Source organism: Mus caroli, chromosome 4 (assembly GCF_900094665.2).
Source record: "Mus caroli chromosome 4, CAROLI_EIJ_v1.1, whole genome shotgun sequence".
NCBI classification, from domain to species: domain Eukaryota; kingdom Metazoa; phylum Chordata; class Mammalia; order Rodentia; family Muridae; genus Mus; species Mus caroli.
In genome coordinates, this window is record NC_034573.1 from 37,329,488 (window position 1) to 37,356,469 (window position 26,982).

The 26,982-nt window shown below is 45.4% G+C and overlaps 2 protein-coding genes across 13 annotated transcripts in view; both read left to right on the plus strand.

The window, feature by feature from the left end:
* The window catches only part of Unc13b (unc-13 homolog B), a 189,204-nt gene extending 164,962 nt beyond the window's left edge, over positions 1-24,242 (plus strand). For 5 of the 9 annotated variants that reach the window (XM_029476018.1, XM_029476019.1, XM_029476015.1 and 2 more), the window contains 23 exons: positions 243-358; positions 624-787; positions 1,407-1,557; positions 3,599-3,667; positions 5,003-5,092; positions 5,776-5,904; positions 9,786-9,910; positions 10,542-10,627; positions 15,689-15,815; positions 16,056-16,152; positions 16,364-16,507; positions 16,997-17,074; positions 17,497-17,574; positions 18,057-18,145; positions 18,360-18,512; positions 18,633-18,756; positions 18,863-18,919; positions 19,081-19,161; positions 19,706-19,853; positions 21,228-21,284; positions 21,928-22,020; positions 22,382-22,541; positions 22,690-23,715. In XM_029476018.1, the coding sequence (XP_029331878.1) occupies positions 243-358; positions 624-787; positions 1,407-1,557; positions 3,599-3,667; positions 5,003-5,092; positions 5,776-5,904; positions 9,786-9,910; positions 10,542-10,627; positions 15,689-15,815; positions 16,056-16,152; positions 16,364-16,507; positions 16,997-17,074; positions 17,497-17,574; positions 18,057-18,145; positions 18,360-18,512; positions 18,633-18,756; positions 18,863-18,919; positions 19,081-19,161; positions 19,706-19,853; positions 21,228-21,284; positions 21,928-22,020; positions 22,382-22,541; positions 22,690-22,975 (2,702 nt within the window). In that variant the 3' untranslated portion in view covers positions 22,976-23,715. Of the gene's footprint in view, positions 1-242; positions 359-623; positions 788-1,406; positions 1,558-3,598; positions 3,668-5,002; positions 5,093-5,775; positions 5,905-9,785; positions 9,911-10,541; positions 10,628-15,688; positions 15,816-16,055; positions 16,153-16,363; positions 16,508-16,996; positions 17,075-17,496; positions 17,575-18,056; positions 18,146-18,359; positions 18,513-18,632; positions 18,757-18,862; positions 18,920-19,080; positions 19,162-19,705; positions 19,854-21,227; positions 21,285-21,927; positions 22,021-22,381; positions 22,542-22,689 lie in introns of all 9 variants that reach the window. The other 4 variants (XM_029476020.1, XM_021159382.2, XM_029476016.1 and 1 more) reach the window with 3 other exon arrangements.
* A 2,238-nt stretch (positions 24,243-26,480) lies between these two features.
* The window catches only part of LOC110292950 (phospholipid-transporting ATPase FetA), a 107,648-nt gene continuing 107,146 nt past the window's right edge, over positions 26,481-26,982 (plus strand). For all 4 annotated transcript variants that reach the window (XM_021160640.1, XM_021160644.1, XM_021160643.1 and 1 more), the window contains exon 1: positions 26,481-26,533. The gene's annotated coding sequence lies outside the window, so the exon portion shown is untranslated. The remainder of the gene's footprint in view (positions 26,534-26,982) is intronic.

Here is a 26,982-nt window from a genome sequence, read left to right on the forward strand (position 1 = left end):
GGAAAACAGAATGGCAATGGCTAAAACACATTCTAGCTTGGACATCCCTCAAGTTTCAGATCTTCTAGTCTCCATCCTAACCCCTTATTCCCTGTAAGGCCCTGACCACTCCTGTCCTCCCACTTAGTTCAGGGTTATTTGTAGAATATGTGGCCACTTGGCTTGGTGCCATTTCCCCCCTTGGATTAACTGTCTGTAGATAGTTGCATTGCTCTGAATCCCCAGTCTCTCTTCCTTTGTAGAGAAGAGAACAGACAAGTCAGCCGTCTCAGGGGCTATCCGACTTCAAATCAGTGTGGAGATCAAGGGGGAGGAGAAGGTGGCCCCGTACCATGTACAGTATACATGTCTCCATGAGGTGAGCAACACTTTGTGAGTGGAGGGTTGGAAAGCAGGGGTGGGCTTCTGACTGTAAGTAAGGTTGGCAGGTGGCTGGAGATCTAGGACCATTTTGTTTTGTTTATTCTTGGCTCACTGTGCTATTCTGGGTACTCTTGAAGGACCAGACCACTCTTTTCTTCCCCTGGAAGAACTGAGCAGTGACATGACAGAAAATTTTCTACTGCAATTTTCAGTTATGATGTGCTTGTAACCCACCTTTCTCTCTGCTCCGTGTTCTGCAGAACCTTTTCCATTACCTCACAGACATTCAGGGCAGTGGAGGAGTCTGGATCCCAGAGGCCCGAGGGGACGATGCATGGAAGGTGTACTTTGATGAGACAGCCCAAGAAATTGTGGATGAATTCGCCATGCGCTATGGCATCGAGTCCATTTATCAGGCCATGACGTGAGGCTCCCTGGGGTCTTGGGAAGTAGCTACTAATACTTTGGGTAGCTAACAAAGGCACAGGACATAGTAGACAGGTGCTTAGTAGCCATAAAGTGCAATGATTTCATACTTTTTCTCTTTGAGCTGGGTGGAGTGTGTCTATGTCCCAAGGCAAAGAAGCACACATTAGAAAAGGACTATATTGCCAGCATCTCAGGATGCCTCTTTACCCATCAAGATCATGGTTAGGAAAGGAAAAAGGAATGAGTGGATATAAAAAGACACAGGACCAGAGATCACAGGCCTAAGCAAATACAACAGGTTTTTGTCGATGTACCTATGTGCATAACTAACAAGCTGACCTAGATTACCCTGAGAGTCAGCAAGTTCACTAAACTGTAGGGAAAATATTTCTCTATGGAATCTACCAGCACTCCTATAAAAGAAATTCTTGCCTACTGGGAGAAGTGTCAATTGGTGATGTTGCCATAGCAATGCACACAGGACTCCATTCTGCATAAGCAGAGGGAGTTAGTTAGCTGACCTGGCTGCACTTCCATAAACTTTAATTGGGTTCCTACTTGGCTACTGCTGCAGTCTGTGAAGAGTCTTTGAGAACAAGGATTCTGTTTTTCAGGCACTTTGCATGTTTGTCATCCAAGTACATGTGTCCTGGTGTACCAGCCGTGATGAGCACCTTACTGGCCAACATCAATGCCTATTATGCTCACACAACTGCTTCCACTAACGTCTCTGCATCTGATCGTTTTGCGGCCTCCAACTTTGGTGTGAGTGTGATGAAATACGTGTATCCAAATGCTGTCAGTTGATGGTTTGTTGTTTTCTGGCCAGTTGTGTAGAGTTGACTGATGTGCCTAATTCTCAGAGAGTTGCTATCTTGAAAGACAGCCTTTTTCCTTCTAGATGAGATGACTAACAGACTATCCTTAGACTCCTCTATGCTTTAGAAGACATTGTGCTGTGGGCCCACCACAATTGAATCACAGTGTTTATAGTCATTACTCAGAATGTTACCTGACATAAATTCAGGATAAACAGGATGAAATGACCCCTCATGAAAGTTCTTTCTGTAGGCATAAAATTACATCAGTAATCTTATGTAATCCTCACAGTCTTTGTTTCTGTGATCCCTGATTTTTGGAACTCGTAATGGTTTTGCTGTTAATAGAGTTTTTCTGTAGATGTGTTAATGTAATTGATTAATCCAATCAAGTCCCATTATATATTTATTTAATCAGTATCTATTAATGTACTCAATGTAATGAATTCTGGAAATGTGTTAACAGCCTACAGGCATGTGATTCCATATTTAATGATACTTTTTCTTTGAAAACTATTAAATTAGTATATATTTATATATTTCAATATTAAAATATACACTAAGAAAAAGTACAGGGAACTTGGTTAAAGAGAGACTTCTTGTGTCTTTCTGACCATTTTTCAAATGCATCACTATTTTTTCTCCCATCATCACTGCTAGACTCTGGCTATAAAGCTGTTAAGAATGCCCCAGAACAGCAGGGTAGTAGTGGTGCACAGCTTTGATCCCAGCTCTTCGAGGTTTATAGAATGAGTTCTAGGGCATCCAGGGCTACACAGAGAAACCCAAGAGGCTCCTCGGCACCAGGGTGACAGAGAAGAGGTAGAGGCCCAGTCTCTATCCCCCCCACCCCCAGGCCCCAAGCTAGAGAGACTTTGACTGGACACGGACTTACTTTGCTGAATGCAGATGTGGGAGAGTGAGGCTTGGGGGAAAGGCAAGGGCCTGTAATGTAATGAGAAAGACCCAGAATATTTTAGTATATGCAGGGAAAGTGTCCTTAGGGGACAGAGCTTCAGAGCTTGGAAGTGTCTTTGATTGAGGCCATGATGACAAAATGTAGGTAGCTGGAAGCAGGTGTTATGTGTGCACTGCTCCTGTCCGTGTGTGTGCCTGGCTCCCCAGGCCCACTTTGTGCAAACAGCTGCTCATTTAAGGGTTTGGTTGTGGGCTGTCTGTCCCCAGCCCTTCCAAGGTACTTACTACCTGAAAGGAAGCTAGACGGGCTCCTGAGGGACGTTGAGGGCTGTGGCTCTGAGAAACTGTTGAAGACCATACTTGTCCTCTGCAGCCTCTCAGTCCCACATCGCCTAACCCTGACAGTTCCAGACCTCTCTTCCTTATGAGCCATTTTGGGCTTTTCAGACCTAGGATAACTCAGCTAGATGACCCTCACCTTAGCCTCCCCAGACTCTGCTGCTAGGGTTGGGAAGAGCAAAGCATTACAAGACTCCCAGGATGAGGTCCCTCCTAGCCCTACATCCTTTGTTCAGTGAACCTGTTCTGTAGGTGGGGCCTCGGACTCACAGGGCAGTCAGTGCTCAGGGACACCTGTCTCCCAGCTCTCTTGAGTCATGTCACTTATTTCTTACTATGCTCTCTAGTGCCTTGGGGGGTTGATCATCTTTTAGATAGGACATGAAGAATCTGTGCAGACCGTTAAAGCTTCTGACCACCAGTAAATGTTGTACTTAAAGCTCTAACAGGTTGGAGAAAGTGTTTGGATTTCCTTTTGCTGACTAAGATGAGAGAGAGAGATGAAGTCACTGGTCACATCATGCATTTAGAAAGAGATTGCTTTCCCCCAGAGACATGCCAGTATGAAAGGGTTCCTGGTTCAAGACAGTACTGCTAAAAGATTTTAACAGGGTTCACCTCATCCATTTTCCTTTATATTGATTTGTCTGTAGTAGTTCTGTTTCTACTGTAATCGAGGGGGCTCAGAAACAGATTGCTTCTCTTTCCTATTATTTCTTTCTCACCCTCAGAAAGAAAGATTTGTAAAACTGCTGGACCAGCTACACAACTCACTGAGAATAGACCTCTCTACATACAGGGTAAGTGAAGACATGATGTGGGAAAAGTAATGAGTAATCTCAGACTCAATCTGGAGGACGTAGGCACAGCTTAGCAGTAAGATGAAAGGCACGGGAACTGGTCTGTGTCTTTATACCCACTCGGATGGGCAATGCCATTGACACCCGTGGTTCTTCTGACCTCACTGCAGTGTACAAGTAGCAGGTACAGCTGCTTTTAGTGACAGGTGGCTTTCCAACTCCTTCTTATCATCCAATCCAACGTCATAATAACATAGTTTTTGCCAGAACTTCCCTTACAAATATTACTTGGCCATATTCATCTTTCTCCCCCCTCCCTCCCCCCCCCCTCTCTCTCTTCTCAGTTCCCAAGAGAGGTGTGATCTTTGGCTAGTGGAACAAAGATTAGTCTGTCTTGAACAAGTACAGTGTGTTAGGTGTCCTATCTTTTTCTGGTACAGGAGGAAATGGATGTAGGAGTGTGGGTACCTGGGATGACTCAGGATGAAACAGTGGTCAGCTTCTCAGTCTCTTCTAAGTTAGATCTTACATGTCCTTTGTCACTTAAAGTGTCACTCCTCTCCAGAGCAGGCAATCCACACACCTTAGAGAATAAATACAAGAGCAGCCTCCAAATTAACAAAGTGAGGCTTTGGTTATCTCCACTTTCCTTATCCTCCATTTGTGAATAATGGAGAAATAACTACATATTATTTTTGGCACCAGTAGCCATCTGTAGGCTTAAAACTGATGGAGTGGAGAATAGCTCAGTCTTTCCCTTCATCTCTCCACAGCAGCTTCCTCCTAAAATTTATGTCAAAGAGAATAATTTATGACATGCAGGGAAGTCTTAAGGAATTCACTTCAGAGATTGTGCTCAGAACTCTGCCATCTGCTGGCTCCAGAGCATAGAAGAGCAGCATTGACTGAAAGTACAGCTCTGGATCTGTGTGGTCTATAGTGTGTCTTCATCTGTATCTGTGATACAGAGTTAGATTCTAGCTTCTGAAGTACTTACTGTGTGTAAGAAGCTTCATTTGAGGAGGGACAGAGGTAGAGAGAGTGCATGGCAGGGACTGACTGTATCTATGTTTATCTGAATAAACACTCACACATTCATGGGAGGCAGGTTCGGGGAAGAAGTATGGCTTTCTGAGATGTGAAGTACTCATCTTGGCAGTAGGTAAGGACCTGCTGGTTCAGTAGGGAGGAAAAAGTGAACCCAGTAATGTAAGTGGCTCAGCGACAGAAAATCCCAGTGGGCAGCAGCTAGGGAAATTTTGGGTTCATTACTTTTGGCAGTGAAGGTTTTGTGTTCTTCTGTTCCTTTCTTCACATTTGCTTGATTTGTAACAGAATAACTTTCCTGCTGGGAGCCCTGAGCGGCTTCAGGATTTAAAATCTACAGTGGATTTGCTGACCAGCATTACTTTCTTCAGGATGAAGGTAAGGGTGGACACAGCTGGTCAGTGCTGGGCTGAGGACTTGGTCATCAACACCTGGAGAGTAAGAGTCGTTGGACAGTCTTGAGGCAACAGTTTCCATTTCCAAACATAGCTGTCCCCGGGTTACTTCTAGGAGATATGTAATCCGTAGATCAGTGAGGAAGGCCTAGAAGTTCTCCTCATCTGCTAACCTGCTGCCAGTGTTCATGGGTTTTCTCATCACTGTGATAGGATACCTGACAGCCACAACTCAAAGGGCAGGAGGTTTCCTTTAGATCCCAGTTCTCGGGATACAGTTCATTGTGGCAGGGAGGGAATGAACAGCAAAGGGGCTTAGTCCAGGACAGGGGGGACTGGCTTCTTTTACTTCTCACATCTTGGTGGATCAGGAAGCAGAGAGTAAAACAGGGAGCTGGGACACACTAACCCTCAAAGGCCTGCTCCTAGTGATCTGTGATAACTCAATACCATGTCCCAGAGGTTCTACAGTCTCTCCAAACAGTACCTCTAAATACTTAAAACATGAACCTATGGGAGACATTTTTCATTCAAACCATAACACTGGGGAAGTTTGAGGACTTGGAAGAGTGAAATGAATCTGGAGTAGATTTGCAGGGATGATGGGTGGATATCCCACCTAGGTGCGCAGAACCCCCGGCCCATATTTCTTCTGTTAACTGGCAGGTGCAAGAACTTCAGAGCCCTCCAAGAGCCAGCCAGGTGGTAAAGGACTGTGTGAAAGCCTGCTTGAACTCTACATATGAATACATCTTCAACAACTGCCATGACCTCTACAGTCACCAGTATCAGCTGGTAAGAGGTTTGGAGTTAGTGAGGCCAGCTGACAGCAGCTCTTAGGAGCCTCAGTTTTTCTTTACTAGAAATTCATGGTGGAAAGAAGCTCAAAATAAAGTTCTTGATGTTCTCCAGGATGAGCAAGCAGTTGACTTTGGACTGTTTGTCTCATAGCCTAGATGTCTATGAATTGACAAAAGGCTTTTCTATAAAACAACACATGCATATTTGAGCTGAACAGAAATGGCTGTGATAAATTTTGCTTTGAGCAGTTTGGTGGCTCGATTTGTGTGGAATTCTCAGGCCATCCCAGCCTCTTTCTTTTACCTTTACTATCTCAAGGTTAATTTTGATCAGATGTGTTTGGACCATGTAAGTTCTGCACTGCCTTCCCCTGAGACTATATCTGGCTCTGAGCTGTTGGCATGAAGTTTTAACTTTTCCCTGTGGTGACTCATTCGTCAGTTCATGGTCTTCTGAGACCAGAATCAGTCATATTCACTGATTGACTCTCGAGGCTGAGCCTAGCCTTCGGTGAATCTGAACTACTTTATCTGTTCTAGGTTAGATTCTAACTCAATGCTTGGAAACTTAGTTCATTTTTTTTTTAAACAAATGATTACATTTATTTGATTATGTTGTGGTTTATGGACGTGTGTGCACATACATACATGGGAGTAGGAAGAATACCTGTAGGAATTGGTTCTCTCTTTCTAGAATATTAGTCTCAGGGATTGAACTCAGGTCATCAGACTTGGTGAAGGGTATCTTTACTGGCTGAGCCACTTCTCCAGTCCCATCTATCTGGATTCTTCCAACTATATAACTCTTCTGCCAACCATTTAAAAGCCAAGACTTTTTTTTTTTTTTCGAGACAGGGTTTCTCTGTATAGCCCTGGCTGTCCTGGAGCTCACTCTGTAGACCAGGCTGGCCTCAAACTCAGAAATCCGCCTGCCTCTTCCTCCCAAGTGCAGGGATTAAAAGCGTGCGCTACCACTGCCCAGCAGGACTTCTTTTTAGTTCCAATAACTCAATTACAGCTATGTCTTGCTAACTTATGCTTTTGCAGATTCACTTTCCTTTAGTGCAACAAACACACACAGTCCAGCAAGTATACATATGTGTGTGTGTGTATATCTGTATGTGTGAATGTATATGTATATAAAATGTTCCAAGCCAGGTCTGAGAGAAGTCTTAAGTGTTTCCGGAAGAACCCCCCAGTCTCACACACGCGCATGTGTATCCGCCCAGTGTGGTCTTTTAGAAGTATTTTGAGGAAGGCATAAGAGCGAAGAGATTCCAAGGAGGAAGAATTCATTCTTGGTTCAACAATGGGAACATAAAAGAAGGGTGATAAATCTTGAAAGGCAGTAGGACCAAAATGATGGAAATCTATTGAACACCCATCTCTTAGTGAATATATCCAAGCTGTAATGCTTCCTTGGAGGACCTTAGTAAAGATCTGAGACAGTGGTTCTCAACCTGTGGGTCATGACTCTTTTGGAGGTAGACAACCTTTTCATAGGAGTCGTCTAAGATCATCAGAAAGCACAAATATTAACATTATGATTAATAACAGCAAAATTACAATTATGAAATAGCAATGAAAATAATTTTATGGTTGGGGGTCATCACATATGAGGAACTATATTAAAGGGTCTAATATAGCGTTAGGAAAGTTAAGAGCCACTAGTCTAAGATCTTTTCTTCATGCTGCCTTCTCTCATTCTAAATGTTCTTTTTATGCCAGCCATATACTTAGGCTTCTGCATTTAAAGGTTTTATAAACCTTCCACTGGTTCTGGTCTCCATGGGAGTTTTTTCTGGGGCCTTTGTTTAGCTTGTGGTATATTCTGGGTTTCTCTATCACTCATTTATGTATTCTCTTTGGCTAGTGAAAGATACTGTTCTCAGCTTTAATCTTTCAACCATGCAGATGTTTTAATATTTGATCTCTCTGCTCCAGCATAATAATGAACAAAGCTCTGAACAAGGCCTGCAGATGCTCCAGGGACTTGGCTTTAATCTTTTTATTTTGCTATCTACTTTTCTACTTTCTCTGAATCTTATTTTCATGAGACAAGGTATGCACTCGAGTAAACTCGTGGAGTTTCTGTTCAATTGCATATCAACAAACAAACAAAAAGTCATATTTTTTCCATTAGTTCTTATTTCCTCTATGAGTCCTCAGTCAGAGCTCATTTACCCACCTATTCATTTAACACATGGAGTATTAGAATGCAAAGTCAAGTAAAACAGAGTTTTTACACAGCCTTGGGAGAAATTATTGTTTGGTAGAAATGAGGGCAAATTACTTCATTTGTTGTTATTTTTGTTGTTTTATTATATTTTATTATAGTTTTAGATATCTGATATGCTAATACCAGAAATTCATAGACTGTTCTGGGAGCCCAGGGGGGAGGGTCATTTAACCAAGCCAGGAGTGCCAGAGACAACTTTGCAGAAAGTCTAGCTGGATTTTGAGGAAGGCCTAGAACTGATATCAAGAAAGGAGCTGAAGGGAAGAGGGAGGGAAATAGAGTATTGGAGGCACAGAATTATCCATGCACATGTTAATCTAAGGAGGCCTGAGCAGTTTTACTCAGGTCTTTGTAACCTCAGACTTTGGCGCTCATCCACTGTGACGGAGGGCAGGTCACAGAAGCTCACTGTGCTTTAGACCCCTCCCCCAGAGCACGAGAAACGCGTAACGCGTGCCCAAGAATTGCCAAGCAGGTGAAATGAGATAGTGTGTGCAAAGCTGTTAGCAGCTGCCAGGCGCCAGAGTACGCATGATGCAGTGCAACACGAGAGAACTGGGACGATGTGGAGTGGAGAGGAAGGGAGCAGCCTAAAGACCATTGTGTCCAATGAAGGAGTCTAACTTAGCCGAGGACCATGGAAGAGCTCTGAGATTCCCGTATAGAGAAATCACTGGCAGCTCACTGGAGGATGTATTATAGTGGACTGGAGTTCAAAGGCCCAGGGTGTCTTTTGAATGAATCTTTGCTGGGCTAGTGGCAGAAAAACTAAAAGAAAAAGGTGCATATAAGTGACACTAAGGTCAAGTCAATGACATATGGATTCAGTCCTGGTCTCTGCTGACTTCAGGCTCATTAGGGGATTTTGGAAACTGTAGTAACATGTAGTATTCACATAAAAGTTCCACATTTGCCTCTGCTCCCGTGAGAAAGAATGTGCATTCCAGTCTCTGTAGTGATCATAAATTGTCTTTGCCTGGGATCTGAATATGAGCGACTATTCTTTTCCTGAGACTCATTGTTATATTCCTTTGTCTCCTAAGCAAATCATCTTCTCTGGATTGGCAAATAGCTTTCCAGGTGCATTTCTTCCAGCCAGTAAAAGCCTTCAAGGGATCCAAAGGAGACTGGCCCCACTGAAAATTAGGTCAAATTCCACACAGGGTTTGTCCTGCTCAGCTTGAAGGAGCTTCTTAGAATTAGGATGTCTGTGTGTGCTATGTGAAGTGTGGATTTAAACAGGGACATCTGGAAAAGGAAGGTTGCCTGGGGGTGGGCGGATCTTACAGAAACAGACATTAGTGAGGCTAGAGGATGCTCATTTCAGCCAGAGTCACATGTCCATAGTGACTAAGAGAAGAATCACAAGTGCCTTTATATCTCTTAAATTGTCCAAGCATACCAGAAGAGAGCCCCAGAGCCAAGGATAGCAATTCTCAGTGGTTGAAGGGTCTCCCAGGAGTCACCCCTCTTATGGAGCTGAGGCAGTCATTTAGAAGTCATGTGCCAGAAAAGGAAGTATCCCTAACTTTAAAGTAGCAGGCATGGTGAAGGAAAAAGAAAAAGGAAGAGTCTTTTCAGTACTGTTGTGACTAGCTCCCTTTCTCCATGCCCCACCCCCTCCCCTGAACTCGAAGCAGGAACAACCTCTAGAGGAACCGGGGCCCAGCATTCGGAACTTGGATTTCTGGCCCAAACTTATCACACTCATTGTGTCGATCATAGAGGAGGATAAGAATTCCTACACACCTGTTCTGAGCCAGTGAGTATCACCCTGCTTGGCTCTGTCTGGTTGGGGATTGGTCTGTCCATCTAACAGCCTCTCTTTCCTATCTCTGTATGTTTGCAGTGCCACCTCTTCCAACTGTCCGTCCATCTGTCCCTCTGTCCCTTGTATCTGTCTGGGTAACTGTTTCTGGAGACAGGTGTGGAAATATAAGGGGGCCCTATACAGGATGGGATAGCCTCCCCAGAGAGAAAGGCTTCTGGGACTGGGACTGTCAGGGGAGCCCCCAGGGGATCCAGAGACTGTGTGTGCATGTGCCTGTCCACAGTGAAAAACAGCTGGCCTCTTAAGGCCCACCCCTGCTCTTTCTCCTGCAGCTTATCTATCCTGAGCCTATCCTTCAGCCTCAACCCTCCTCAGGGATTCAATGCCTTGTCTGTACCTTCTGGGCATTCTGTCCTTTGGGTTCATCTTAGCTAATATGGTCCCACTCGCTGTCATTTATTCTCCCATTCGTCCCTGGGCCCCTTTTCTCCAGACTCAGTCTAGTCCTGTTCCCTAGGACTCAACTCCTCTTCATTATGTCTTGTGAGAACTAGGTACCTTGGGATAAATAAAACCAAATAGCTCTTGCCTTGATGTTTACCATGTTTTTTTCCATTCTCAGGTTTCCTCAGGAGTTGAACGTAGGAAAAGTCAGTGCAGAAGTGATGTGGCATCTGTTTGCTCAAGACATGAAATATGCACTGGAGGGTAAGGGTCTGCCAGACTCCATCTACCTCATAAGTTCTTTCTTTCCTTTACCACACAACTTCAAGTTCTTGGTAAACAGTATAGTAAGAAAGTAGAGGGCTTCTACCCATGGCGACAGGTAAGCTATAGGAGGCATAGGACAGACAAAGCTGTAGCCTAAGGAGCCATGTAAGGACAGTGGGTGTGCAGGTGTGGGTTTCTCCTTCTAGCTTTATAACAAGTACCTATGCAGGGCCTTTCCAGCCCAGAAAACAGCTTCACCCATGGTGAAGGGTTTCCGAATAGTGGCTTGCTTCCAAGAGTTATGTTTAAAGTTTGAAGAACAAGAGAAGCTTAAATACTTAGAGATGTCATTATTATCTTATATTTCTGGCCTGGCTTTCTTTGAAACCTGCTCAGAAGGCCTCAGCCCATGGAGCAGAGCCAGATAAGTCTCTTCACTTTGTTCATTCAGCTTATTCTGCTTTCCATTTCTCACCCTCACAAAGATATCCCTCTCTGTCTATGTCTACACCCGTCTGTGCACACCAGTCTAGCTGCTGTTCCAGTCTGCTATATATGTTAGTCTAGCTCCTCAGTCTTGGAAAGTGGGTCTGAAGGAAAAGGAGGCATATGGGACAAGCTCAGGGCAAAGTCTGTGCTCCACTTGGATGGAGGGAAGACATGGACCACTCTCAGACTCTTAAGCCTGTGAGGTTTAGAATCAGAATCTTGAGGTTCAAAGACACTTTGAAGGTCTGTGCTAAGTTGTTATAGCCAGACCACATGTGGTTACACTGTGTAAGTCAGCCCCGAGCAGTGGCTGAGTCTTGCTTACTTTGGGCAATGTAATACACACATTTATACAGGTTTTGCCTGACATCCCTGCCTTGGTGGGACAACACTCAGCAAACCTGATGGGAGGTTTGGTGTCAGTTCTCAATGAACGATTGTGGTGGGCTTAACAGGAAAAATAAAGACCTCTGACAAATAAACCAACGCACAAGACGGGTACTGTAAGGTGGACTTATTCACCCACTTGTTAGGCTTCAGGCCTTTTACCTCGTATGAGCAAAGTCAGCTTGCTCTTCCCAGCCATTTAATGTTGTGAGTTCCCGTTTTCTCATCTATACACTAGGAGTAGCTGTGGCATCCATTTCCTGAGCTGATAAGGTAACTGGACGATAGAAAGCACAGCTAGCAAATATCCTCAGCTCTGAGGAGAGCTCAACTATTAGGAACAAGAAGGAACCATTAATCTGCTGTGCCACACATGTGGAGATTTAAATTTTTTACCTCTTTAAAAGATAGGGGTAGCAAAGGGAAGGGGGTGCACACAATGAAAAGCTATGCTAATGTAAGAGTGAAGGAGAAGCTGTACTATAGCAAGGAGATGGAAGAATGGGTTGTGATAGATGCGTGGTGAGAGATTAGAACAAGAACTGCTGATTCTCAGAATATGAAGGAAAAAGAGGACAGTATTGATCCTGATGGTAGAAGGAATGTTGACAATTCTGCCCTTAACTAGGGATGGCAGAGAGGAGGTTGGAGCACGAGGGTGGTGAGTTCAAGGCCAGCCTAGGATACTTATTGAGTTCCAGGCCATTCCTGGGCAATTTAGTGATTGACAAATGCTGCTATGTAATTACCCTCCCACTTAAAATATGAAGGAGAAAGTACCCTCCTGCTTCTTTGCAGTAAACCCCATCCCCACTCTCCACTTATTGAGTATTGTCTTTCTGCCAGGCACTATGCTCCTTGTGAATACTCACTAAGATGAGTCAGGCAGAGCCTTGACTCTTGAGAAGCTCACAGGCCAGTCTAGAAAACAGATTTATAAATACAAAGTTCTAAATGCCACAAAAAGAATGAATATAGGGTGCTGAGAACATAAAAGAGAACCATGTAATGGGGTTTGCAAAACCTCAGATCTGCAAAGGAGAAACCAAAGAAAACATGAGAAGACATTGTTACTGAAGAGAGATGGTAATAACGGCAGCAAAGGGAACTAAGAACACTGGGTGCCACCGGCCCAGCATGTATTTTCCTTTGAGAGGTGGAAGCAAAACAGCAGTTCACAATTTCTTGCACTACAGAGGACAGGGAAAATAGTCAGTGGGAGATGAGGTTGGAAAGGGCTAGATCATAGGTGACAATGTATAGGTTTCTGGACTCCATCAGGCAGGTGGAAGCCCCTCACATCTTGAGCAGGAGATTGATATAATCAGATTTATCATAGAGAAAGACCACTCACTCATATGCTATGGAAAGTAGATTGGAAGGGAATGGCCAGTCTAGTGGCTAAGTCTAGTATAAGCTAAGTACAGTGGTAATGATATACCTAGCAGGTAATAGTGTACCTAGAAGGAAATAGATTCCAGGGGCATTTTGTAGGTAAAATGGGTGGGCACTGATGATTTGGGGGGGATGGAGTAGGGACAGTACTGAGGATGAAACGGAAGGTCTTGTGTATCCTATGAGGCCTTGAATAGCCTAGGCAGGCCTTGAATTTGCAGTCCTTTTGACATAGCCTCCTGAGTATCTGGGATCATAGGTCTATACCACCTTGTCCAGTAAGAGATGGTTATTTAATTGCATGGAAGAAGACAAGAGTAAAGTATATTTTAGGATGTTTTACCTTTGAACAATAGTGTAATACTGGTTGGCATATTCTGTTCACCTTCATGTGAAGGTGTTAAAACAGCAAGAGGTGGGAGAAAACAAGTTAAATTTAATTATACTATTCCATCAGAGTCTTTATAGACATTACCAGAATTAGAGATTTAGAAGAGATTGTGGGTTCAACGAACCCTCTAGGAATGAAAGATGACTGGGGAGATAGTTCAGTGGGGTGGGGGAAGCTCTACCTGTTCAAGTTCACTACCCATCCCTCCTCCCCCATGTAAAAAGATGGATGCAGGCCAAACATGGTAGCATTCAGGGAACAGAGGCAAGAAGATCTCTGAGTTTGAGGCCAGCCAGTCTACATAGCAAGTTTCAAGCCAACCAGAGCTTCATAGCAAGACCCTGTTGAGGGATACTAGGAAGTAGAGAGATGCAGCAGGCTGGCTAGCCTGGAGTTACTGCACCTCAACAGAAGTGTCAGAGAAACACTGCCTAAACAAGGTGTAAGGTACAAACCAACACCTCAACGTACCCTCTAACCTCGACATGTAGATGTGGATGTACACACATATATAATAAGTAAGTGAACAAACAAACAAACATTTTAAAGCCCCAGCTGACAGATTAACTCCAATTCTACCACAAGTAACAACCTCATGAAATTTGCATACAATATCTAGACTTGGTTTTTAGGTGCTAAGACACTTTTTGTTTCAGATAAGAATCTCTCATTGGATTGGAGTTTCACCAAGTAGATTAGGCTGGTGGGCCCATGAGCCTTCAGAGGTCTGCCTGTCTCCACCTCCCATCTTCCATCACCTTCCATCCTGCCACCATGTCCAGCTTTTTATGTAGGTTCTGGATTCTGAGCTCAGGTCCTCATGTTAATGAGTCAAGCATTTTACCAACTGAGCTATCTACACAGTGCTCACATGCGGCCTTGCTAGAGGATTAACTCTTTGGATCTTGTTAGAAAAATGTATACCCAGTGTTTGAACACTCACCTACCTGGTGTTTATGTACTGAAGTTAATATTTGATATAGAAATTGGGGCCTGGTACCAGAGGACACATAATGGATTGTCAGGGAATGCAAGAGTATACAAATACAGTAACTCAAAGGTCCTGAAACAAAAGAAAATGTTCAAGCGTCACCTGGACCCTGTGCCATCATTCTGTGTCTCAAGGTCAGGGACTGGTTCAAGAGCACTAGAAAATGGAGGGTCTCTGGCATCCCCGATTTTCACACTTTTTGTTGCTCATTGGTATCTCTGTTTGTCACAAGCCACTTCTATCATTCGTATTCGAAAAGTCTTCTTTGGTGGTAAGAACTTTTGGTTGTCCCTTTTGCCTCTAGTCTTATATCCTTCCTTCTCTTGCTCACTGCTTTCTAGAAGAGATGGCAAATGTAGCTTTGGGTTTCAGTGGTCCTATAGTTCCAGAAGATGAACGTCTAGGGACTCCAAACCTTTCCAGGTTGCGGCCCAGGCTTCTCCTTCCCTGATGAGTATCTGCTGCACTAATCACTAGAACTAGCATCCCTAGACTAGATATTCTGCTTTGACTTGGAGGAGCAATACCTATGCTATCTCAAAGTTAAGCAATGATGTCTTTGAGGATACCAGCTGCTCCTTCTCTCTTGCTTAGTCTCTCCTTCTTTATAACCTTTATATCAGTACATACTGACTTTTATTATTCAAATTAATACATCAGCTATAAAGGGTAGGTATGAAGATAATGTGTGGATATAGTCAGTGTTCTAGACTCTGAGTTGCCCCTGAGTGAACTTCATCCTAGATTTAGATTCAGCTAGCTAACCCATTAGATCCATAATAATACTCCTAATTGCTACAGCATGGTAGCTTCTTCTGTTTTCCAGTTTCCAAAGTGATGATCTTCATTTGCATATTTCCCTGAGGGCTCATTTTCTGTGTTTCAGTCTTCTTGGGAGCCCTTCACTTTACCTTGAGATTCTGTCATAACATGGTTGTTCCCTGTCATTCTGTTTGGTTTTCTGTCTCTAGTGGCTCCTATTAACATATTCCTATCACATGTAACTTAATATCTCTTCATTTAAGCCTACTTGATAGAATAGTTCAGTTACTAAGATTGAAAACAAACAACTACTAGAAAACCATTGTCTTTCCTTCACTTCTGTCACCCTCTTCCCTGGTAGACTCCACTAATTATCCTTAGCGCCCTTTCCTTTCCTTACCAGAAACCAGAGACTTCACATTGCACTTCCAGAAGTTAGATTAAGACTATAGACTTGACTTGGCTTAGCCTCTGTAAAGGAAGCTCTTAGAGGATGGGTGTGAGAGGTAGATGTTAGAAATACTTGTGAGTCACCTGTCTTCTAGGCTCTCTGTCAGAGCCACCTATGTAGACCTACTGCCTTAGGAAATATAGGAACCATGGCTACTGCTAAAACTTGATCCAGTTTACCTCCCTTCATTAGAACATGAGAAAGACCGGCTGTGTAAGAGTGCTGACTACATGAACCTGCACTTCAAGGTGAAGTGGCTCCACAATGAATATGTGCGGGATCTGCCTGCCCTCCAGGGGCAAGTGCCTGAGTACCCAGCGTGAGTGTGTGGGCAGTGGGGGGGAAGGGAGGGTGGTGGGGGGCCTTCTGAATGGGTGAAGATAGTACCCTACATTGGGTTTAGTAGGCTCAGCTCAGGTTGCCTGTTGCAGGCACTGCTTTAGAAAGAGAAGTGTTAATGCCCTGCCTTCCAGAGATTCCATCTGGAGGAGCTGTCAGGTCTTATGGTCTGTCTGTACCAATTATCTTCAGTCCTCAGGTTTTCCTGTCCTAACTACAGGTGGTTTGAGCAGTTTGTGCTACAGTGGCTAGACGAGAATGAAGATGTGTCACTGGAATTCCTTCGTGGGGCCTTGGAACGAGATAAGAAGGATGGGGTAAGTTGGGGACTTTAGCTACACAGTGATCAGTTGGGTCTCGGCATTCAGCTATTGGCCAGAAGTTTTGAGATTCTGCTAGGCTGGTCTAACCCTGTCCTAAACAATCTGTAGAAAAGCTATGGAGAGCATGGAGCCACCCATGCTAGGCAGACCTCTTTCAAACCTAAAGCTGGGTATGGATGGTTATTCCATGTGTGGTCTTCCTTAGTTCCAACAGACATCAGAGCATGCCTTGTTTTCCTGTTCTGTGGTGGACGTCTTTACACAACTCAACCAGAGCTTTGAGATCATCCGGAAGTTGGAATGTCCAGACCCCAACATCCTTGCCCACTACATGAGAAGGTTTGCTAAGGTAATAATGGACCTCCTGGGCCCTTGCCCCTTCACACCACCACACTCACAGTCATAGGCCTGTATTCTACCCTCTTCTCTGGTGGCCTTCTAGTAAAGCCTTATATTACCTACTTCCCCTTTGCTGTGTTTTAAGCAGACTGATAGTCTGTCTCAGTTCTGATCTGCAGTTGAAAGGGAATTTTGCTCCTTCCTATGAGTCCTTCTTTGCTTTCTTGATATTTTAGGGGTTTGTTTTGTTTTGTTTCATATATTTGTGATCCGGTCTTGCTGTATAGCCTTGGCTGGTTTAGAATCACTATGTAGCCTAGACTGGCTTGAACCTGCAACAGTCCTCCTGGCCTCTGCCTCCCGAGTGCTAGGACTATATGTGTCCTTCACTGCAGCCAGCTCCCTGCTGTTGTTATGTTGGGATGAGAAATGGAAGTTGAGGCAGCAAGGCCCCTGTGAGATAATAAGGATTCTCTTTCCTTTTCTTCTCTTTCCTCAGACCATTGGGAAAGTGCTGATGCAGTATGCAGACATCTTATCAAAGAGTTTCCCAGCTTACTGCACAAAGGAGAGACTGGTAGGGCTTGGCCCTGGGCACTGAGAGGAAGGGAGTGGAAGATATCTGAGTGCCCTTCATGCTTTGCCTAAGATTCATGCCACACGATAATGAGAAGTTCGCTAAGAGTGCCTCTGAGCTTCTGCTTGGTGCTTTTTCCTCTACTAAGCATTTACTTAGTCTTCAATTTAAAAATTTCAGACATTCACAGTTAGAAAAAGTAACACCATGAGTTCCTGTGTAACTACTACCTAGTCTACATTTAGGCAAAAATGTTTACTATCTTTGTTCAAAGAGACTTATCTGAATTGGCGTTAGATCTCAGCCTTTAGGGTAATGTGAAGTGCCTGTAGCCTTGGGGTAGCTTAATAGAGTGAGGGACCCTACACCAGGGGCACTGTGCTAAAAGAAGCTAAGACTGAAGGCATCTGTCTGTCCCAAAGCCCTGTATCCTGATGAACAACATGCAGCAACTGAGGGTCCAGCTGGAGAAAATGTTTGAGGCCATGGGAGGCAAAGAGGTAAGTTCAGGGTATGTGCTCACTGCACTTTGCCTGGGCTGAGCTGCCTGGCCACAGAGCTCTACCCTCTCTCAGTTAAGTTAGGTGAGGTGTGCTTAGCTCAGGATGGCTTCATTTGAGATAGGCACTGTGGTAAAATCCTGGAAAGGAAAAGTAGCCACTGGGTTATGGTACTAACCCAGAGAAACAAGCATAGAGGGAGGGAGGGCTCTGGGAGGGAGAGGCAGGCATTTGGGGTATGGACCTAGGATAGAGAATTAATTAGCCATTGGGATATGTTTCTAAGAAGAATTGGGAATGGGAGGTGTTGGGTCCTAGGAGGGAGGAGCTAACATTGAGGTGTAGTCCTAGAAAGGAGGAGACAGTATTGAGATATGATCCTAGAAGGGAAGAGTGGGTGTTGGAGCACGGCCATACGGGGAATGGTGGCATATGAAGTAGTGAGAGCAGTCTAACCTAGTCTACCCCCCCTCCCCCCATAGCTGGACTCTGAAGCTGCAGACAGTCTGAAGGAGCTGCAGGTGAAACTGAATTCAGTTCTGGATGAGCTTAGCATGGTGTTTGGAAACAGGTCAGTGGCCCCAAAACATGCAACACTTAGAACCAGATGTAGTTTCTGGACATCCCTAGAGCTGCTACCATACCCATCCAGCTGTAGACATTCCTATATTCCTGTGTATTGTCCCTTGTGGAGACGCAGCATAAAGATATGAGTCTAAATTGCTGCTGTTGCTCCACTGTCAGTGTGGGGGACAGGGAAGGCTGCACTGTAGGCATATGTGTAGCTTCCAGGTGCGGATTGATGAATGTGTTCGACAAATGGCTGACATCCTGGGCCAAGTTCGGGGCACAGGGAATGCATCCCCTAACGCCAGGGCCTCGGTGGCTCAGGATGCAGATAGTGTGCTGCGACCTCTCATGGACTTCCTGGATGGCAAGTGAGTAGCCCTCTGTGGGGAAAAGTAAAGCTGAGGCCTTCACACAGGGGAGCCTCGGGGGAGCCTCGGGAGTGGGCACTCTAGACTTTTCCCAGCCTCACCTGTTGTCTGAATCTGTAGCCTCACGCTGTTTGCCACTGTGTGTGAGAAGACAGTTCTGAAGCGGGTCCTGAAGGAGCTCTGGCGGGTGGTGATGAACACCATGGAGCGGGTTATTGTCCTGCCCCCACTCACTGACCAGACGGTAAGAGCACCATCCTCCCAGTCCTCCCACTGTCTCCTTTCCCTTACTCCTCACCTCCTGATAAAATTTGCAGTCCTCTGCTTTTGACTGATCTCTCTCTGCCCAGGGCACCCAGCTGATATTAACTGCTGCCAAGGAGCTGAGCCAGCTTTCCAAACTCAAGGTTCTTGGGATGAGGGGTCCATGAGGCTGCAGGGAGGGTGCCTGGGGGGCTGATATGGGGAGAGAAATACTATGCAAGGGCTATTTTTGAACTGGCTGGTGAGGGCTCTGCACTTATGACTGCCCTGGGCTTTCCTGATAATGTTTTCTCTGGGGTTCCAGGACCACATGGTACGGGAGGAAACGCGGAATCTCACGCCAAAGCAGTGTGCTGTCCTCGACTTGGCCTTGGACACCATCAAGGTGGACACTTTTCCCTTCTCCAGACAGTCTGCACACTTGGCCTTGACATCCCACCATGCCAGACTAGCTCTCAGGCTCTTAGTATTCTATATCCAGAGAACAAAACCTCAGCAGTGTCAGAGATACAGAAAGAAAGAAACAATTCCAAGCCCAAGATACAAGATTGGTAAGGTGATCATGAGCCAGGTGCATGTAAACTACAATTGAGGCATTTGGAGAAAGTACGTCTGAGGTGTCAAGTTCCCTAAGATTCAGAGAGGTAAAAGATCACCTTTGGCTCTTCACCCAACCTAAAATGCTTCTGTCTCATACCTGCCCAACTTGATAGGCCCTTTCTTCAAACACTACCTCCATGAGTATGCCCGTCTCTTACTGTTCTTGCTGAACATCCTAATGATGCTGAGGGGTTCTGGCTGGCTCCATAGGTGCTTCTGATCATAGTTTGTCAAATAGTCTCTTCTCTAAGTCCTCTTCTGGTTTCTCTGAGGACAGTTTGGGAGCTGCCTCTCTGTGAGGATGAAGCAGGTGATCGTTTGTCTTTCAGCAATACTTCCATGCAGGAGGCAATGGTCTGAAGAAAACCTTCCTGGAAAAGAGCCCAGACCTGCAGTCTCTGCGTTATGCCCTCTCTCTGTATACACAGACTACAGACACTCTCATCAAGACATTTGTGCGCTCACAGACTGCCCAGGGTAAGGAACCATGTGTTCCCATCCCCCACCCCCATGTACAGCACCTGTAGGGAATTATTATTGTTTAGCCCTTGGAGAGGATCTAATTTCTCCTCCAAGATTGACTCTCAACATTCAGTACCTACCCAGGCACATACCCACACCAGGCAGGGGAATGAGAGTCACCAGGGTTTTGAAAATGTGTCTGGGATTTCCTTATTCCTTTTCCTGGACATTTCCTGGGCTCAGCTTTGCACAGTTGAAGAAGAAAACGAGGAAGCCTTGACAGGGAGTCATGTGCAGCCTTACTGCTTTACTTGGTGGTGTTCTGGAGAGAAAAAAGCAAAGGGCTCCCCAGACCATCAGCACGGATGATTAGCAGACTAAGGTAGATCAGGGCAGCTGAAGGGACTACGTAGCAAGGCTGAGGGCTCAAGAATGATGCTTATGCACTGGGGACCAGACAGCTCCGTTGGTCTGTTTTGGGGGTAGGGACAGGATTTCTTTTTTTTTTTTTTTGTCTTGGGAATTTTCAGTCCCCTATACTACTTGCCACCAGCTATGCCTGTGCAAACTAAAGCACATCTTCAAAGAGAGGCTCATCCTAGAATTCTGACCTGATCCTGAAGCCAGATCCTTCCAGGAGGCACCCTACAGGCATTCTTACAAGGGTTCCTCCAAGAGAACCGGCAGGCTGCCAGGGTTATGACCCTAATGACGTAGCAAGAATGGGAGGCTTGAGTTTTACTGAGCTGTGGATGTAAACTACAGGGTTGACTCAGAAGGGAGAAATCTAAGCAGTCAAGACTGGAAGTGATGGAACATGAGAAAATGGAGGAATTGTGCATTACTGCTCTGTTTCTGTTCTCAGTCCAGAGTCTGGGAGTTTCGGGGAGACAAGAGAAGCAGGGATGGGTGTGGCTGAAGGGGGCAGGGAGAACTTCTGAGGAGCTGAGGACATATATGGCCTGTAATATGAGGGAGGGTCTGAGCTAACCCAGAAAGCTTTTGGGAGCATTGAGCTACAGCTAGGTAACAGTGAAGATGGAGCATAAAGTGCTAGCGGAGTGCACCATGGGGATTTTGTCTGTCACTTAAGGGCTAGAAAATCAGAAGCTGGCACCTCTGCCTTTTCCTGCTGGCCTTAGATATGTTCCATCTATACTTTCCACTGTTCTGCCATGGTTTAGTTGGTCTCTAACTGGAGGAGTCTAGTGTGGAATACTCAGGCATTGACTTTGACTCTTTGACTTCTGCATCCTACCTCCCTACCCCTGTCTGAGCTTCTTGAATGTCTATGAGCTCTCTCAAATGGCTGTAACTCTTTGACCTTTAACCTCTCTTCTTTCTCTGTCCTCCTGCCGCTCACCTCTTGACTTGCCTGTCCTCGCTCAGTACATGATGGGAAAGGTATTAGGTTTACTGCTAACGAGGACATTCGGCCAGAAAAGGGTATGTTCTTTTACACTGTGCAAATGTGAATCAAACACTGACTCACCCAGTGGACTACAGTGAGCTGTGTGCTCGCGGTGGTGCTCGAGGTGGCTGGACCAGCTGTTAAACGTTCAGCAGTTCTGTACCAAATCTTAGCCTTTGGCAGTGGATGCCTGACTTCTTCCGAGATTGTGACTAGAGAGTTGTTCTATGGATTGAAGTAGGACAGAGAAGGGACACCCAGAAATCCCAAGGATAAGCACAAGATTGCTTCTCTTACCTTAAGAACATTAAGAGATGTCGTTAAGCCAGGGCACAGTAGCACATGCCTATTATCTGAGAAATCAAGAGGCTGAAGCAGGAGGCACTCAAGTTCAAGTCTACCTTGCACTACGCAGGGAGTAAGAATGAGCAGAAAGCAAAGAGGAGGAGGGAAGGAGGGAGAGAAAATTCTCTGTGTATTTTTAAAGTAAGTTTCTTTCCAGATACTGCCAGCCTATTTTGAGTTATAGTGCACAGCCTCATTCTTTTTCTCCTTTTTGTTTTCTCTCCCATTTGTTACTTCCCCATGACTACTGTGGGTGATTTCTTCTTGCTTCAGGGTAGGGTGTGAGGTGGTGCATTCTAAACCCTCATGTGGGCAATCATGTCTGTCCGTCAGGGGCTGGTGTGGATGACCCCGTGGGAGAAGTCTCTATTCAGGTGGACTTATTTACACATCCTGGCACTGGGGAGCATAAGGTCACAGTGAAAGGTAAGTGCTTTCACTTAGACATTGGACCCTTTCTTTTTTCATTAATTTATTTATTCACTTTACATTCCAGTATCTGGTCCCCCTCCTCTCCCAGTCCCCCCTCCCACAGGGGGGCTGAATTTGTTTCCTGTCTATGGATCCTATTCCCTAACTGGGCTGCCTTGTCTGGTCTTAGTGTGAGAGGATGCGCTCACTCCTGCAGAGTCTGACCCTTTCTTAGCCATGGCCTCACTCATCTCTTGAAAGCAGGGGATACTCATCCGAGTGCTCCAGCTCTGTCCTTCCCCAGGGGAACATGACCTAGGACTGAAGAACTGGGAGCACTGGTGGGACCCCTCACAGATCTCCCTTGTTTGGATAGTGGTAGCAGCCAATGACCTCAAGTGGCAGACAGCGGGTATGTTCCGGCCTTTTGTGGAAGTGACCATGGTTGGCCCACACCAAAGTGATAAGAAGAGGAAGTTCACAACCAAGTCTAAAAGTAACAACTGGACTCCCAAGTACAACGAGACATTTCACTTGTAAGTTACAGAGCAGGAAACCTATAGAGCTCTGGAATTGGGGAGTGCTGGGTGGTAAGGCTGAAGAAACTGCTTCGATGTCAAACTTGGATAAATTCAGCAGAAAATGTTCATTTCTGGCTTTTTATCCTGTACCCTGTGCTTATAGCCTCCTGGGAAATGAAGAGGGTCCAGAGGCCTATGAATTGCAGATCTGTGTGAAGGATTACTGCTTTGCCCGGGAGGATCGTGTGATAGGACTGGCAGTGATGCCCCTGAGGGATGTGGCAGCTAAGGGCAGCTGTGCCTGCTGGTGCCCACTGGGCCGGAAGATCCATATGGATGAGACAGGCATGACCATTCTCCGGATTCTTTCTCAGAGGAGCAATGACGAGGTAGCCCGAGAGTTCGTGAAGCTCAAATCAGAGTCTCGATCCACAGAGGAAGGGAGCTGACCATCTCTACCATCTCTGCCTTGTGTGCCATCCAGACAGCACCTACTGCCCAGATCAGTCAGGGAGAGTTAGCTGTGTAGCTAGCTTAGAGTCCTTGTAGTCAAATGGCTGACTCTCCCAGTTAGGATGTCTAAGGAGAATATTGGGGTAGTAAGTCTATGGCTTTTCAGAGAAAAGTCCTGAATCTCCAACAAGTAGGTCTGTGGTGCTAGAAGCTGGGCTGTGGAAGCTACTTCATGGAGAGATTTTTCCATAAATAGAGAGGGACAGACATTTCCAAGAATGTCAGCTCTTCTTGGTAGACAACTGTCCATTCCACTTCCCACTTCCACCCCTCTCTAAACCACACTTTGTCCAGGTAGGCACTTATGTGCTCCTCATTAGAACATGTTTAGAATGCCTGGAGCTTGTACCTGGCTGACTCCATGATCCACAGTGAAGACTGGCCAGAGCAGGAACACACAGAGTGGAATTCACTGTCACTTGAGCAGCAGGACTGGTTTGTCTGGCTTCAGTGAGAACAAGGCTTGGAAACTGAACAAGATACCTTCTGCAGAGGCACTGAGCTAATTCCTTTGCTCAGAATGGCTGTCATAAGTCAAAGCAGGTTCACATGGTGCTTTGGAGCCCTGAGCAGAGTATTTCTTTGGAATCCAGGCACCAGGGGTCTTATCTGCCCAGAGTACTGCCAGCTCCCTACTCCTGTAAGCAGGGAGTGATGCTTAGAACACACACACACACACAATCTTATATGTATAGACTTGAAGGCCAACTAAGGATCCAAGGATATTTTCTTGAGTAGTCCCTGAACAAAGTCAAAAATAATGGGAAATGGTCTAGAAAGAATTGTTTTCACCTATGGTCACAACCTTCCGGATGTCCTCCTTGCAGAAAACATCTAGTCTTTGGCCTTCCTCTTTTCTTTGTGATCAGCTGCTGTTCCCCATGGATTGGCCAAGCATAAAGGAGGAGCTTGGACTCTGATTCCTCTGTGTGAGTTGGATGGAGGGGACCTGAGGGCTTGCTGGAAGGTCAGAGACAAACCCTTTCAGCAGGTCAGATGAGCTTCCTGGACCCTTGCTCAGAAATGTGACTTGATCTTTGGATTTCCTGATAGTAGCCTGAAATTGCTAAGGACTCTACATTGTCCACAATGCACCAGTCAACACACGAAACAAACCAAGCATCTTTGCTGTTTTTAATTATTATATGTGCCATTATTATGGGAAATTATAGGGTAGACTTTAATAAATTATCTTATAGCAGCTTTTGGAGTCTGGAATTCTGTGAATATGTGAAAACTATAAAAATGTCATGTTTAATCATAGCTTTTGGACTAATAACCCCTGGTTACACACCCTCTCCCAACTCCACTTATTGGCTAATGGTGGAACCTACGTGTCTGAATCCACAGTCCTTAGGCCGAGACAACCAGTCTGATAAGCAGTCTTGTCACCTAGAGCATCTACGCTTTCTCCTTCCTTGTCTAGGATCACTGAGGTGGATCACAGCCTGGGCTGTGAACGTGCATCTGCAGAGGAGAGATGCAGGACATAGCATAGGGCTAAGGCTGCTATGTCAGCCCAGGTTAGGCTTTGCATCCCAGTTCTTTTCAAGGCAGATAAGCTGTGGTAGCAAAACTAGGAAGGTAGAGAAAGGAAGGTTAAAATGAGGCCTCACAGAATCAGAAAAGACTTGACACAGAAAATACAGGCCACACATCCTCCTTCCTACCGTAGCCAGCACCTGCAACAGGAAACTGGATCCATTTCCATTGCTTCCTAAACAGATCCTTTCTAGTCAGTTGCCAAGTCATTTTAAAGCTTTCCCCCCCCCCACCCCTCCTAAAGCAGCTTTCTGTCACCTCTGCATCAAAATCATCCCCAGGGGCTGGGTTGGGTGGCTCACACTTTAAGACCAGCAGTTGGGAGACAGGCATTTGGATCTCTGTGAATCTGAGCCAGCTTGGTCCACATAGCAGTTCCAGGCTACAGCTAAGAAAATGGAATGTCCCTGTGAACCTACTCTCTATTTTCTAGTCCACTAATCTAGCTAAGGGGCTTGACTGGGTTCATTTTCTCTGCCAGTTAAAGAACTACAAGGCAGAGGGAGAAAAATCTCGACCATGACAGGTAGCTGTAGAGAAATTGCAAAAGGGCAGATTCAGCAGTCGGAAGAAAGCTTTTTATTAAAAGTGAGAAAATATTCCCATTCAGCAGGGACACAGAGAAAGACCCTCCTGCAAAGCAGAAGTCTATCTTCTTGATGGCTAGGAACTTGTAAAGTGTGAAAGGGCTTCCTCCTAATTTGGGGTTGGTTGGCCCATAACTGTTGTGTAAATATGTCCTGATCTGGCCTTGGGCTTGCTGAGGCACTCGGTCAGCAGGGGCTCCACTGACAGGAGGAGGTAAAAAAAAAATCTCACAAGACATTATTATTATTATTATTATTAATTATTATTCCCAGACCTTTGTCTTAGGTCAAGAGGGTGAAGAAGCAGCCAGGCATCTTGGAAGTTCACAGTCTTTATTACTTAGTCATGGCCCCTCTCATATCAGGAACTCTAACTCCTAGTATTTTTTATTTCCCTCCTCTGTATCACTGATAAACCCCAGCCTTTGTTCCTGCTCTCTCTCTCTTTTTAAAAAGTACTTTAACGTTTTATTTACATTTGTGTGAGCGAGTGTTTTGCCTGCATGTATGTTGCCTGCACGTATGCTAATGCACCACCTGGGTGCCTGGCACCCACAGAGGTCAAAAGAAGGCACCTGATCCTGGAACTGGAGTTGTGGATGGTTGTGAGACACCATATGGATGTTCTCTGCAAGAACAAGTGCTTTTAACCACTAAGCCATCTCTCTGGGTCCGTCCTCTTTCCTCTTCAGTTAAAAGCCACTTAGTGTTGTGAAGATTATATGCCCCAGTACAGGGGAATGCCAGGGCCAGGAAGTGGGCGTGGGTGGGTTGGGGAGCATGGCGGGGTGGGGTATAGGGGACTAAGGGGATAGCATTTGAAATGTAAATGAAGAAAATTAATTAAAAAAAAAAAAGCTACTCAATGGTCACAGTGGCTTCTAAGCTAAAACTTAAACCCCTCCAGGAATGCCCTCCACATACCCACCACATACCCATACACACAATTCCGCAGCTGAATGTGTCCTCAGTGCCATTTTACATTCTTGTGTCCATTCTTGTTAATGTCCAGGCACCTTTTCCACTACCTTTCAGTTTGTCACCTCTGGGAAGCCATCTGGACCCCACCAACTCTGGGCAGCACTCCCCTTTGTTATTCTCCCCTCATTAGCATGCGGTTAGCCCCTGGAAGGATCTGAGGATTTCATCTCAGGACTTGGCCATCTCACGGATTTAGGACTCAACTACTTCAAAGCCAGACTTTCCAGCTTCACCATCTGCAGAAAGGGGCGTGGCTGGAGACGAGCTCGCGGCAGCGCGTGGGCGGGCAGGTCCAGCTCTGGGCGGAAGCTGTGGTTCTGTGGCACAAGCGCAGAAAGGTGCGTTAAGATGGAGGTTGCTGGAGTAGGAGGCTGTGAGGCGACGGTAAGTAGGGGGCGCCCGAGGAGAAGTTACGGTTTAAGTTTCTGACAACATTGCTTGGAGACCTTATATTACTTGAACTACCGGGTGGTATTCATCCTCCCACTTCTTTGAGAATTATTGTAATACTCACCAAGAGAACTCGGTCAGTACTCCTCAGATATACAGCTTTCCCTGGCACTCCCTGAGATGTCTATCCAGACGTTTTCCGAAGACATTTATCCTCCTCCAGGTAGCTCCCAAAGGGCACACATTTGTCCATTTATTCCGTAAAGCAGGTTAACCCTAAGTCTCCCAGCTGTGTCATATCCCTGGTAACTAAGGAAGTTTGCTCATTTCCCCAAGACTGTTAAGATTCCTGGGCATTTGCTATCATTCTTTTCCTTTTATTGCCTACTTGGCAGGAAAAATTAAACTCTCTACCACAAACTTTCTAATGTGAATAAGTAGGT